Below are 14857 nucleotides of genomic sequence, written 5' to 3'. Positions count from 1 at the left end.
GTTCATGGAGCTGACCACTCGCTCCATGTTGGATAGAATGGTTTCCATGCTCTGCACGAAGCCTTGACACAAGTTGGAGAAGCCATTGTGCACAAGTTCGCTGTCAGGCTGCCCAGTGCACAGCCATTTCCCAGTGTATGCCCATCAGCCTTCTTTGGTTGCCTGATCCCTCGAAGTCTGTATCTGAATCCTCTGCAGCAGAGCCAGTATGTGATGTTGGCCTTTGGTGATGTTGGCCTTTGGTGTCCTATCCCCCTGCCCTAGCTCCTGCACAATTGTGGCTGATGATTCACCACGTGAAGGCCCCTCCTCTAACCTACTCTCTAAATTACACATGGTGCCTGCTGGTGCTTGCTATAGTCAGTGACCCTGCATTTTCAGGAAGGCTGCCCTCTTCTTCCTGAAGTGGCACAGGGGCCCCGACATTTTCATCATCTGAAATCAAATAAAGGGACAAGAGTTAGCTTTTAGTGTGAAGGGACAGCACAGGAAGAAGTGACTAGAGAAAGCAGCTGCAGTTTGTCATGCAGAATGTGTAGGATGAGATAGAAATAAGAAGGGAAAAAGATAACGTATAAAGAAAATCTATAAGACGTCCCCTCCAGCGTTGACAATCGCCATGGCCATGACCATGACTTGTCCCCTTCCCCTGATGCCCAGCATGTCTTCCTCCAGTGGGGAAAGGGTGTACAGGTGGGCTTGGCCTCCTCCGATCACCTCCTGCCTCATTTTGTGTGTGATCTTCTCCTGCAAGAAAGGAGTGCGTTAGTGACAGCCTGATGAATTGTTCTGAGAATGTGGCAGTCATGGCTGAATAGTGCATATGTTGTGTGCAAGATGTGAGGGATTGGAAGTGAGGGTTGCAATAGTGGTGAGAGTAGGAGGTGCAGAGTGTGTAAGTAGGAGGAGAAGGAAGTAGAGTGAAGTATGGTGCCGTGATTGTAGGAGAATGAACATAGGAACAGGAGTAGGCCATTCAGCCCCTCGAGCCTGTTCCACCATTCAATTAGATCATGGTTGATCTGTATCTTAACTCCATCTACCCACCTTGGTTCTGTAATCCTTAATACCCTTGCCTAACAAAAATCGATCAATCTCAGTTTTTACATTTTCAATTGACCTAGCTTCAACAACTTATTGGGGAAGAGAGTTCCAGATTTCCACTACCCTTTGTGTGAAGAAGTGCTTCCTGATATCATCCCTGAACGGCCTTGCTATAATTGTAAGGTTATGCCCCCTTTTACTGGACTCTCCCACCAGAGGAAATAATTTGTCTCTATCGACCCTATCAAATCCTTTAATCATCTTAAACACCACAATTAGATCATCCCTTAATCTTCTATACTCAAGGGGATATAAGCCTAGTCTATGCAACCTTCCTCATAATTTAACCCTTTTAGCCCCAGTATCATTCTGGTGAATATGCGCTGTACCCCCTCCAAGGCCACAATATCCTTCCTGAGGTGCGATGCCCAGAACTGTACACAGTACTCTAGATAGGGTCTAACCTGAGTTTTATACAACTGTAACATAACTTCTACCTTTTTGTATTCCAGCCCCCTTGAGATAAAGGCCAACATTCTATTAGCCTTTTTAATTACTTTTTGTACCTATCCACTAACTTTGTGATTTCTGTTCTTGGACCCCTAAATCTCTCCGCTTCTTTACATTTCCTAGCTTCTCACTATTTAGAAAATACTCTGATCTATCTTTCTTAGTCCAAAGAGGGTGAAGATAGGAATGTAGGGGAAGGGATTTTGTGATTAGTGAGGCTGTGGATAGTTCAGGTGTGAGGAGAGAGTAATTGAGGTGAGAGATAGGATTCTTACCTTGACAACTCTGGTGTGGTCATTAAACTTTTTACGGCATTGAAGCCATATCTTTGGAGCTAAGCTCCTGGAATTAACCTTCACTCCAACCTCTTCCCACTGGCAGTGGGGGTGTTGCCTGGAGGGCTTTCTGCCCCCTGGAGGGAACAGGATCTCTCTCTTCCTGTCCACCGCCTGGACCAGGGCATTCAAAGCTGCATCAGACAATCTGGGTGCCCTTTCTGGACTTCTTGCAACCATTTTCCACCTTACAAACTTTCCCTGCTGTCTGCAACTACAGGGCACCTCCCCTTTAAGAGGTGCTGGCTGCCTTTAAGTGAAGTCAGAGATGCCTGATATCCCATGCCTCCCGCCCCTCAAACAGGTGTGAACAGGTGTGTGCAGCGCACACCCCGCCACCTGCATGCCTGTTTTTGGGCATGATCTAATTTGTAGGCCATTTTTTACTGACTGGAGTTGTGGTGACGGGAATTGTTTCTTTGGCACTTTTTCCAACCAGCAGCTCTCTGCCACCGTGAGGCACTCAGCCTTACAACCCTGTTGAGAACTATCAATAACTTACCCACAGAGGGTGAAGGAGGGTAGAAATGTAATTTGAGGTTAGGATTTCCACCCAGGCCCTCTGAATGGGACTTCAATGTGCTGTTGAAAAAGCTACTGGGATGTTGTTAATTTTTGCACATTTAAAAACAAACTCCTATTGGCAACATAATCCATAAGTACAAACCATCTATGCGAGACCTCATACAAAGTTATCAAGTTCTTTTTATTAAATAGTAAGAATCCAAAAGAACATGAAATACTTTTAAAGTTAGTCAGCTTTTCTATATTATTGTACCAATTTCTGGGATTACATGATTTTTTGACATTCCCTACAATGTTTTCTTGAAATATAAGCAATAAATAAGTGTCATTCTCTATAGTTTTAGTTATTACATTTTTGATCACTGCAGGTACATTCATAGCAGGTAGCATGCAATCCATTCTAAATAAGCTACTCCTTTACATATCTTTTTAACTACAGTGCCTTAGATAACTTTTTTTTCAATTATTTCTGAGCTAACATTATATAGAGAATTTTAGTAATGCATTTGAGTTTTGCTGCAAGCTTTGTCACAAAAAGGTTTTCATTATAAACATGTGACTTAAATACAGTTTCCATACCAAACGTATAAAAATAGTCATTTTTTGATAAATAATTGAACAAATTGATTTACATGATACAATGTGCAGCAACTAACCTTCTGCTACCAGCTGTAGTTGGCTGATTGTCGAGGAGACAGCATGCAGCGATAATTGTCCCTGTGCCTTGGCAACGCAGACAAATGAACCAGCAGGACACCCGACCACCCAGAGTAAACTGTCCAATTCATATCCATCTGGGATATTTGAGCAGAGGCTTTCAAAAAAAAAACTTTGCTTTAGGGAAGAATTATCTCTGCCACAAAAGCCATTTTTATTCCTTTGCCCTTGATTTCCAGCTGTCTTGAGGCTGCAAGGTTCTTGGATCACCCTTGGAGTTTGAAGGCCCGACAAGCAAACTAGTTTTGTGCTCAAATAGTTATAGATTCATAAGCATGCTCCTGAAAATTGTTTTCTCACTTTTTCTCCACTGGAGATTAATCTGTTATATTTTTATCACTTTATTTCAAATAAAGTTCGATTTCCAGCGTTCCCCTGAAGTTATTTTCTGTGACTGTTACCTCTGCAATATCAGTGGAATGCAGAAGAATAAAGCACTGATGCAATAATAATATATTTATAACTGACAGCTGCAGGCCATGCTTTTCAGTACTTGCTTATCAATTCAATGCTCTCATTATACGTTAATGGCACTGTCATCCTTAAATTCGAGTGTACCTGTCACAACTTCTACAGGTGAAGCTGCCATGTTTGATAAAGAGATACCTGTCATCCCCTCAAGATCCCAGGAATCCGGTGAATTTCCGAGGTCTGATGAACTGACTGGGCACAGGTTAGAGATGCTATTCTCCTCAGACTTGCAGGGGAGCACAAATGGGATTGATCTCTCAGGCGACGAACTTGCTGAAGATGAAAGGGTTACTGAAATGGACTGAAGGGGGGTTAACGTGGTGTCAGAATGTGGGGACGCGCATCTTATGAGTGGCAAGCGATCTCCCTGTGGCGACTGGCAGCGATGAGAATGGATCGGCGTGGACAAGGTGTGGTAATGATCACTTTCCATCAGTCTTTGTGAAATCGTTCCTATTCCTTGAGAGTTAGCGTATTGGATACCTGGGTCCAAAGACCACATGCCTGCTGGCACTATTGTGCTTTGCAATGGATTTTCCGTAATGCAAGAGGCTGTCCCTCCCTGCATATGAAAACAAGGCTGATGCCATTCTCGGTTTCTCGGTTTCAAGTTGTCCACTGAAGGGGCCATGTGAGCACCATGAACAGGCCAGAAAGGTGTGTTTTTCTGTGCTGCCAAAAGGCCTTGCAAAAGATGCATTACATTGTGCAAGTCTTTACCTAATTGAGACACTTCTTGAGTTAGGTTACTCATCTGTAAAAAAAAATTAAGTATCATGTCATTACTTTTGTTTACACAGTGCCAATCAAACAGAAAGGTACACGCAATAAATTACTGCACGGACAATACATTTTTCTTGTTAGAACATACAACTACAACTCTAGTCTGTGCTCTTTTTGATAAATTTGACCAAGTTTTCTGTTCATAAATGCACTCTGGACCTGCTGAGAATACATATGCCCCTGGGGTTAATTAGAGTTATGTGTAAAGAGTGCTGCAGACATATTTTAGTCTGCAGTCTATTTCTGTTAGTTCTGCTATGTGGCATCTTCACAGCTGCTGGAACAAAGTACTGTTTTGATAAGTGGTGCATTAACATTGCTCTATGTGCTGTCATAGGTTAATGACTGGGAAATACCACATAAATCCAGATAACAGCAAGGCGAGATCTGGTTCTGATAGTGTTAGTGTAATGTTCTTATATATATTATTTTGACAGATTTTTATAAGGTAAGGGTATCAGGGATGTGGATCAAAGGATGGGTAAATGGAGTTCAGGTACAGATCAGCCATGATCTAATTGAAAAAAAAGAAAGACTTGCATTTAGGTAGCACCTTTCATGACCTCAGGACATCCCAAAGCACTTTACAGCCAATGAAATACTTCTGAAGTGTAGTCACTGTTGTAATGTAGAAAATGTGGCAGCCAATTTGCATGGAGCAAGGTCCTACAAATAGCAATGTGATAATGACCAGATAATATGTTTTAGTGGTGTTGGTTGAGGGATAAATATTGGCCAGGACACTGGGAAGGACTCCCCTGCTTTTCTTCAAAATAGTGCCATGGGATCTTTTATGACCAACTGAGAGGGCAGTCGGGGCCTCGGTTTAACCTCTCATCCAAAAGATGGCACCTCTGACAGTATAGCACTCCCTCAGTACTGCGCTGGAGTGTCAACCTTGATTTTGTGCTCAAGTGTCTGGAGTGGGATTTGAATAGGCTTGAGGAGTGAAGACAGAAAATTATACATCCTATACGTATACATTCTCAGAAATGAACAGTTCCCAATCTAAAGCAAAATACTGCGGACACTAGAAATCTGAAATAAAAACAGAAAATGCCGGAAATACTTAGTAGGTCAGGCAGCATCTGTGGAGAGAGAAACAGAGTTTATGTTTCAGGTTGATGACTTTTTGTCAGAACTGGAAGAAGTAAAGATTTAACAATTTTTAAGCAAGTACAGAGCCAGTGAAAAGGGGCGGGAAGGACAGAACAAAAGGGAAGGTCTGTGATAGGGTGGAGGGTAGAAGTGATTAAATGTCAAAAGGGATGATACAGCAAGGCAAAGGGAGTGGTAATGGGACAGGTCAAGAAACAAAAGATGGGTCGAGAGGAGCTGTAAATGGCAACAGCTGTCCGAAAAAATGGGAGCACTTTTCCCAATCCAGCTATATGAGCAGTATCTAATATAGATTAAAGAATACTTACCAGATAGTTTTATCAGCACTGTGGAATCAATCCTTTGAATTATAGCTTATGATGTACGCTGATTTTGAAAGCATTCACTAACAATATATTAACTCACATAAGTCAAATTTTCAGTCTGCAATCCAATCTCAGCATATCTTAGCTTTGTATTTTTCTTCCTTTCTTTGAAGTCATGAATCTTTTTAAGACGAGCAAGTTTTTTGAAAGGCTTCCTGATTTCAAGCAGCTGATTGCAAATAGGGCCAGCTGACTCAGTCTACACCCTGGAAGCTTCCCACCTGGGTGACTCTGCGCAGCATATCATAGAATCATACAGCACAAAAGGAGGCAATTTGGCCCATCCTGTCTATGCCGGCTATTTGAAAAAGCTATCCAATTAGAACGTAAGAACATAAGAAATAGGAGCAGGAGTAGGCCATCCGGCCCTTCGAGCCTGCTCCGCCATTCAATAATCATGGCTGATCTTCGACCTCAACTCCACTTTCCCACCCGATCCCCATATCCCTTGATTCCCCTTGAGTCCAAAAATCTATCGATCGCAGTCTTGAATATACTCAATGACTGGGCATCCACAGCCCTCTGGGGTAGAGAATTCCAAAGATTCACAACCCTCTGAGTGAAGAAATTCCTCCTCATCTCAGTCTTAAATGTCCAACCCCTTATCCTGAGACTATGTCCCCTAGTTCTGGACTCTCCAGCCAGGGGAAACGTCCTCTCAGCATCTACACTATCAAGCCCTCTTAGAATCTTACATGTTTCAATGATGTCACCTCTCATTCTCCTAAACTCCAGAGAGTATAGGCCCATTTTACTCAATCTTTCCTCATAGGACAACCCTCTCATCCCAGGAATCAATCTCTAAGGCAGGTATATCCTTCCTTAGGTAAGGAGACCAAAACTGTACACCGTACTCCAAGTGTGGTTTCGCCAAAGTCCTGTACCCAATTGCAGCACAACTTCATTACTCTTGTACTCCAACCCCTTTGAATATAGGCCAACATACCATTTGCCTTCCTAATTGCTTGCTGTACCTGCATGTTAACATTTTGTGTTGCGTGTACAAGGACATCCAAATTCCTCTGAACACCAACATTTAATAGTTTCTCACCATTTAAAAAAATTCTGTTTTTCTACTTTTCGTACCAAAGTGAATAACCTCACATTTCCCTACATTAAACTCAATCAGCCACCTTCTTGCCCACTCACCAAACCTGTCTATTTCCCGTTGCAGACTCTTTGCGTCCTCCGCACAGCTTACTTTCCCACCTAGCTTTGTATCGTCAGCAAAGTTGGATACATTACATTTGGTCCCTTCATCTAAGTCATTAATATAGATTGTAAATAGCTGAGGCCCAAGCACCGAACCTTGTGGCATCCACTAGTTACAGCCTGCCAATGACTCATTTATTCCTACTCTCTTTTCTGTCTGTTAACCAATCCTCAATCCATGCTAATATATTACCCCCAATCCCATGAGCCCTAATCTTGTGTAACAACCTCTTGTGTGGCACCTTATCGAATGCCTTTTGAAAATCCAAATATACTTCATTCACTGGTTTCCCCTTATCTACCTGCTAGTTACACCCTCAAAAAACTCTAATAGATTTGTCAAACACGATTTCCCTTTCATAAAACCGTGTTGACTCTGCCTAATCATATTATGATTTTCTAAGTATCCTGTTACTACGTTTTTAATAATAGATTCTAGCATTTTCCCTACTACTGATGTCAGGCTAACTGGCCTGTAGTTCCTTATTTTCTCTCTCCCTCCTTTCTTGAATAGCAGGGTTACATTTGCTACCTTCCAATCTACAGGGACCGTTCTAGAATCCAGAGAATTTTGGAAGAACAAAACCAATGCATCCACTATCTCTGCTGCTGCCTCTTTTAAAACCCTCGGATGTAGGCCATCAGGTCAGGGGATTTGTCAGCTTTTAAGAACATAAGAACATAAGAAATAGGAGCAGGAGTAGGCCAATCGGCCCCTCGAGCCTGCTCCGCCATTCAATAAGATCATGGCTGATCCCATTAATTTTTCTAATACTTTTTCTTTACTAATCTTAATTACTTTAAGTTGCTCCCTCTTATTATACCCTTGGTTCCCCACTATTTCCGGTATTTTTTTTGTGTCTTCTACTGTGAAGACAGATACAAAATATTTGTTTAATGTCTCTGCCATTTCCTTATTCCCCATTATAATTTCTCCAGTCTCTGCCTCTAAGGGACCCACACTTACTTTCACTAATCTCTTACTTTTAATATATTTGTAGAAGCTCTTTCAATCTGTTTTTAGATTTCTTGTTTACTCTCATATTCAATTTTCTCCCTCTTTATCAATTTCTTGGTTTTCCTTTGCTGATTTCTAAAACCCTCCCAATCCTCAGGCTTACTACTCCTTTTAGCAACATAGTAAGCCTGTTCTTTTAATCTAATACTATCCTTGTCTTCTCTAGTTAGCCATGGTTGTATCACCCTTTCCCGTGAAGTTTTTATTCTGCAAGGATATGTATATTCGTTGGAAATTAAATGTTTGCCATTGCTTATCTGCCATCATATCTTTTAATCTAATTTCCCAATCTACCTTAGCTAACTCACCCCATATACCTACATAATTGGCCTTGTTTAAATTTAAGACCCTAGTTTCGGACTTAACTACATCACTCTCAAACTCAAAATGAAATTCTATCATATTATGATCACTCTTCCCCAGAGGATCCTTTATTATAAGATTACTAATTAATCCTGTCTTGTTACACAAGACTAGATCTGAAATAGTCTGTTCCCTGGTTGGTTCCCCAACATATTGTTCGAGGAGACAGTCTCGGATGCATTCCATGAACACATTCTGCAAACTACTTTTGACAATTTGGTTTGCCCAGTCTATAGGAAGATTAAAGTCCCCCATATTTATTTCATTACCCATGTTATATGCTCCTTTAATTTCCTGATTTATACTCTGTCCAATACTATAACTACTGTTAGGGGAACCTTTAAACCACTCCCACCAGTGTTTTCTGCCCCTTGTTATTTCCTGTTAATTAGTCCTACTCTTTCCCCATAGCCCTGCAAATTTCTCCTTTTCAAGTACATGTCCAATTTCCTTTTGAAAGTTACTACCGAATCTACTTCTACCACCCTTTCAGGTAACGTATTCCAGATCACAACAACTCACTGTGTAAAAAAATTTCTTCTCATTTTTTTGCCAATCATTACATAGAATCTACAGCAATAAAAAGGCTAATCTGGTCAACTGGTCTATGCTGGTGCTCATGCTCCATACCAGCCTCCTCCCACCCCTCTTCATCTAACCCCATCAGCATAACCTTCTATTCCTTTCTCCCTCATGTGCTTATCTAACGTCCCCTTTAATGCTAGTCATCTTAACTGCTCCTTGTGGTAGCGAGTTCTACATTCCTATCACCCTTTGGATAAAGAAGTTTCTCCTGAATTCCCTATTGGATTTATTGGGCGACTATCTTATATTATGGCTCCTAGTTTTGGCCTCCCCACAAGTGGAAACAACTTCTCTACGTCTACCCTATCAAACCGTTCATAATTTTAAAGACCTCTATTAGGTCACCCCTCAGCCTTCTCTTTTCTAGAGAAAAGAGCTCCAGCCTGCCCAGCCTTTCCTGATATATATATCCTCGCAGTCTGGTATCATCCTTGTGAATCTTTTTTGCACCTTCTCCATTGTCTCTATATTATTTTTATAATGGAGACCAGAACTGTTCACAATACTCCAAGTGTGGTCTAACCAAGGTTCTTTATAACCTTAACATACCTTCTCTGCTTTTCAATTCTACCCCTCTAGAAATGAACCCCAGTGCTTGGTTTGCTTTTTTATGGCCTTATTAACCTGTGTCCCTACTTTTAGTGATTTGTGTATCTGTACCCCTAAATGTCCCATTAACCTTCTCTGCTCTAAGGAGAACAATCTCAGCTTCTCTAGTCTCTCCACATAACTGAAGTCCCTCCTTCCTGGTATCATTCTGGTAAACCTCCTCTGCACCTGGCCTCCCACAAACAAAACTATATTGCCTGGATGGGTGCAGCTGTAACAACACTTAAGAAAATCAACACCATCCAACAAAGCAGTCCACTTGATCATCCAACCTGTCCAACACCGGCTTACTGTGGCTACAGTGTGTACTATCTACAGGACGCACTGTAGCAACTCACCAAGGCTTCTTCGGCAGCACCTCCCAAACCTGCGACTTCCACCACCTAGAAGGACAAAGGCAGCAGATGCATGGGAACGCCATCAATTCCAAGTTCCCCTCTAAGTCACACACCATACTGACTTGGAAATATTTCGCTGTTGCTTCATCGTCGCAGGGTCAAAATCTTGGAACTCCCTACCTAACAGCACTGTAGGAGTACCTTCACCACATGGGTTCAAGAAGGCCCACCATCATCTTGTCAAGGGTAACGAGGGATATAAATGCTGGCCTTGCCTGTGCCGACAAGATCCCAATAATGAATAAATAAACAAAAATTAATTTGAATGTTCTAAGTGTTTGTACAGCCTAATTTCAAGGCCAAAGAGATTTAATCGCAAATTAACTTGTTAAGGAGTAAATGAATCATTTTGAAACATACACACAGCATAATAAATAGAAAGATAAATTAATTTTGTAGAAAGAATCATAAAGGAAGGATAATTACAATCAGTACAGAGGTAAACTGAGGATTGCAAGCCAAATATCAGAAAAGAATTTTTAAAAAATGAATTGATATGGAGAACAAATAAAATATTCAGGGGATAACATAATGATAATTTTAATATTCTGTTTAATATTTTAAATGTTAATTTTTTTTCCTTCTGTAAGCAATGTCAAAGGAGAACAACTGGTGTACCTGATAAATGATGATGATAGATTAACTAATCGATCAAGTGACACAGAGCAGACTGGGAACTGCTTAGCTCAGATACACATAGACAAATTTAAAAAGCAGTGACTTTTGTAGACTCACATACACGGGGGTCGATTTTCATTTGTGGCACAGATCAAGAGGGTAATGTGCACGTGTGCATCTGCTCCACCCCCCTGAATACAGGAGGCTAGCTGCCACCACTAATCGCCTGCTTAAAGGCAACTCGCCGTTTAGGAGGGCAGGAAATCTGGCAGGGCTGCCGCTTGTTAAGGCCAGTCTGCACCTCTTCGAGGGCAGGTGGAGTTTTCAGTGCTGGTGAGCGGACAGCACGTTACTAAGGTAGCAGGCTTAATGACGATGCCCAGGGCAGCCCATGTTTTAGATACTGTCATGGAGGTCCTTGTGGAGCAAGTGAGGACCAGAAAGGGGGTCTTCTTTCCTTTAGATGGGTGACAGGTGCCCTGGCAAATTAGCCAGCAGCAGTGAAGAGAGGTAGCTGGGCAGGTCAATGCCAGAAGCACAGGCCTCGATATTAACCCCCCAACGATGGGCAGGAGAGGGTCAGGGGGTTAAAAAGTGAAATGTGCGGAATACGACCCCAACATGTTGCTCACACGCTCACCGCCTTTTTTATGGCGGCGAATATCGGGACGTCCGAGTGTCCTGCCGTGGAGAGCCAGACGTTTAATTAACATATTTCTATTGGGCTTCCACAGTGCAATTGGGAGTCCAATTTGAAATTTATTGCTGCTGTGAGATTTTCCCGGGGTCGGGAAACTCAACAGTGAAAGGGAGATGGGAGCTGCCAGCTCCCCAAGGTAAGTGACTGTTTCAGTACTCCTTATGGGCCAGGAGGAGCAGGAGTGCTCCCTCCAGGTCCCTCAAGGAAGCCTTCGATCCCCCCAGCCCCAATTGCAGGCCTCTTCCCGTTTCGATCGCGGCCTCCCCCCTCCTCCCAATTGCCGACCTCCACCCCCAGTCCCAATCTCCAGCCTCCCTCCCTCCAGCCCCGATCGCAGACCTTCCCCCCTCCCGCTTGCCAGGGTCCATTTGGCCAGCTGCTGGGCGGGAGACGGAGCTACAAAATGTTAATAAGATACTGCCATTAAGATCAGCAGGACCTCCACTTCCTCAGCCTTGCTGGGTTTTTTGGCCATTTTCTGCCTCACCCGCACTCTCCTCGCCTCCCCGTAAATATCGGAGCCATAGTTCCTAGGACCTGGCTGCAGACATGGAAGAAATATAATGATCTTACCAGGATTGCCAAGGTAGGACACTCTTCACTTCTGTCACTCTCTACGCATCCCTACAACACCAGACTTTAGTTCCAGCACTAGCAATCCTTTCCTCCCCATTTTACATGCCTCTCCTCCATCTTCCTTTCTGCCTATACTTGCTGCTTCCTCTTCGCAACATGATACTATGCCAAGCTACCTCACCTATCTTCACAGCCCTTCAACAGAGCACACACTAACCCTCTCCCACTCTTCTTGCAGAAGAAGCTGACACATAGTTGGAGGGAGACCTCATGAACAGGAGGAGATCCCACCACATTGCAAACTTTAATTTCACCACTGATATCATTGGCAGAGGAAGAACAAGCAGCATTGGAGATGGCTGGAGACCTCACGCTGCAGGGTATTTGAATATTTTCCCTTCCTTTTCTCTTTCCACTCTAACTCTTTAACTCTAGCTCACAAAGTAACATAGACAGTATGACAATCTAGGACTGCACTACACTGCCACTCCTCTGCTACTGTTTACCTTACCCATTGTGTGCTAACTCTTGTCCCTTATGCCCTTTGTCTAGGTCCTTCAGATGCCTTGGGCCCTGGAGCTGCACAAACGGAGGTGTACAACCCTCTTGATGATGCACCATCAGTCGATCAAGCACCAACAGAGAAATTAGCACCCCGTGGGATATAGATAGTGAATTAGAGGGGTCTGAACAGAATGATTCACACAGTGCAAATGAGTTGGAGCAGGTGCAAGTAGAAAAGACAGCCCAGGAAATAACTCACCAGAGGGCAAGATGGGTCCTAATTCCGCTGAAGGAGACAGAGCTGCTGACTTTAGGGACTCAGCCTTTAAAAAGAAAAATGCTTTAGAAAGAAAAATATCGGCGATTGCTAAATGTACAGGGAGCTACTGCAACATGTTAGAGATGGTGGGCGAGTTCACTAATATCTTGTGTGCATTCCTGGCACATGATATTGATACTCTGCAGTCACTCATGGAGTATCTGGTCACCTCAATGGATGCTGCAGCTGGGCCCTCCTTGCAGGTGTCTGTGGCACCTGTAGGTTAATATTTCTCCGGGATAAGAAGATAAGAAAAAAAGAAATAGGAACAGGAGTAGGCCATATAGCCCCTCGAGCCTGCTCTGCCATTCAATAAGATCATGGCTGATCTTCGACCTCAACTCCACTTTCCCGCCCCATCCCTTGATTCCCTTAGTGTCCAAAAATCTATCGATCTCAATCTTGAATATTCTCAACGACTAAGCATCCACAGCCCTCTGGGGTAGAGAATTCCAAAGATTCACAACTCTCTGAGTGATGAAATTTTTCCTCATCTCAGTCCTAAATGGCCTGAGACTCTACCCCCTAGTTCTAGACTCTCCAGCCAGGGGAAACAGCCTCTCAGCATCTAGGGACTCATCCCAGGATGCTCATTCTGGGGCCACGCAGGCTCTGGGCTCCACCATTTTCTCTGCCTTGGACATGCTGGGAGACTGAATGGACTGGGGCTTCAATCTCATTACAGATCTGCTACATTTTGCTCTCTCGCAGATCAATGGGAGTGCAGAGCCGCAGCCTGATAGCAGGGTAAGTTGTGCATTGGGGTGGTAATCTCAGGATTACTTCCTCAGCCGTGTGAACATAAGAACATAAGAAATAGGAGCAGGAGTAGGCCAATCGGCCCCTCGAGCAGCCATCCACTCCCCATAATGAAGTCACTGGGACAGCGCCATGTAGGAGCTCGAGAGCAGATAAGACAGCACTTAAGAAATACATTATTGGCTCACACCTGGGTGATAATTTGTGTGTAGGCATTTCTGTAAGCCAATAAAATTACATAAAATGACATAGAATTTACAGCACATAAACAGGCCATTCGGCCCAACTGGTCCAGCTGGCGTTTATGTTCCATTTTGAAATGATACACGTTTTGAAATCTTTGTGTTCACTGTGTTCCTGTCATAGCTGGTGACCCTGCAATGTCAGCTAACAAGTATATCAATTGGGCGGATGTAGTTTATTGGAGGGTAGAAGAACTGAGACAGATGTTGTAGATGACTGTTCGTGCAGGGGGTGCAAGAATTGTTCAGCTGAAATGCTCTTTAATGAGCTGCTGCCAAAGAACTCTGGCTGCAGGCAGTTGTTGGAGCCCTCCTGTTTCCTCACCACCCTCGATGTCATCAGTGTCATCTCCTTCATCATGCTGAAGGGCCATTCAAATGGGGCTCCATATGTTGTTCCCACTGGAGAGCAAAGTTATGTAGCATACAGCAACCCAGTAACATAGACTCTTTGTGGGCTGTATTGAAGGAAGCCACTAGACTACGATAGGGTGAGTTTCCTTGGAGATTCTCCCGTTCTGCTGCCATAACTTCAGCAGAAGCAGAGTTTCTGCCTGTAAACGGGGTTTCCGCTGAACTTTCATCAAAATGGTAGTGGAGCAGGTGAAGCTTCGAGGAAATTCACCCCCCCAACCGCCTCACCCCCAGAGACTTATCCAATGAGTAGGAAGAAAATTGGATCAATGATCACAACACAGATGACAGACACAAGTAACTTTCCTATAAATCTGTAGGCCAGGATTTTAGCCTGGAGTCGGGAAGGGGATAGGGGGTTGGGTGTGGGGTTGAACCGTGGTCAGGAAACCCGGAAGTACGGGATTCCCGAATGTCCTTACGATTTTGATGTAAGGACGTCCTTTACTTCTTTTTTTGTCGGTTTGCCGTCCGACAGGCCGGCCAGATTGACAGGCTGGTCTCAGTTGGATGGGAGAAGAAGATGGAAGAAGACGTCTTCAGGTAAGTGTTCAGGTTAAGTCTTAGATTGTATGGATGTGGGGGGACGTGGGGGGCATGGGGAGGGCATGGGTGGGCATAGGGCCATGGGGGGGTCACCGGGGGGTGGGGGGGGAAGTCAGTCATTGGGG

The 14857-nt window shown here is 43.6% G+C and overlaps 1 protein-coding gene across 1 annotated transcript in view; it reads right to left on the bottom strand.

Annotated features, from left to right (window-relative positions):
- Positions 1–3648: 3648 nt before the first annotated feature.
- Positions 3649–14857, bottom strand: part of kcnh8 (potassium voltage-gated channel, subfamily H (eag-related), member 8) — a 385025-nt gene continuing 373816 nt past the window's right edge. Inside the window, exon 17 of the mRNA XM_068006186.1 lies at positions 3649–4356. Within this exon, the coding sequence (XP_067862287.1) occupies positions 3649–4356 (708 nt within the window). The remainder of the gene's footprint in view (positions 4357–14857) is intronic.

This window comes from Heptranchias perlo, chromosome 2 (assembly GCF_035084215.1).
Source record: "Heptranchias perlo isolate sHepPer1 chromosome 2, sHepPer1.hap1, whole genome shotgun sequence".
In the NCBI taxonomy this organism is placed as follows: domain Eukaryota; kingdom Metazoa; phylum Chordata; class Chondrichthyes; order Hexanchiformes; family Hexanchidae; genus Heptranchias; species Heptranchias perlo.
This window is presented reverse-complemented; position numbering and strand designations above follow the sequence as displayed.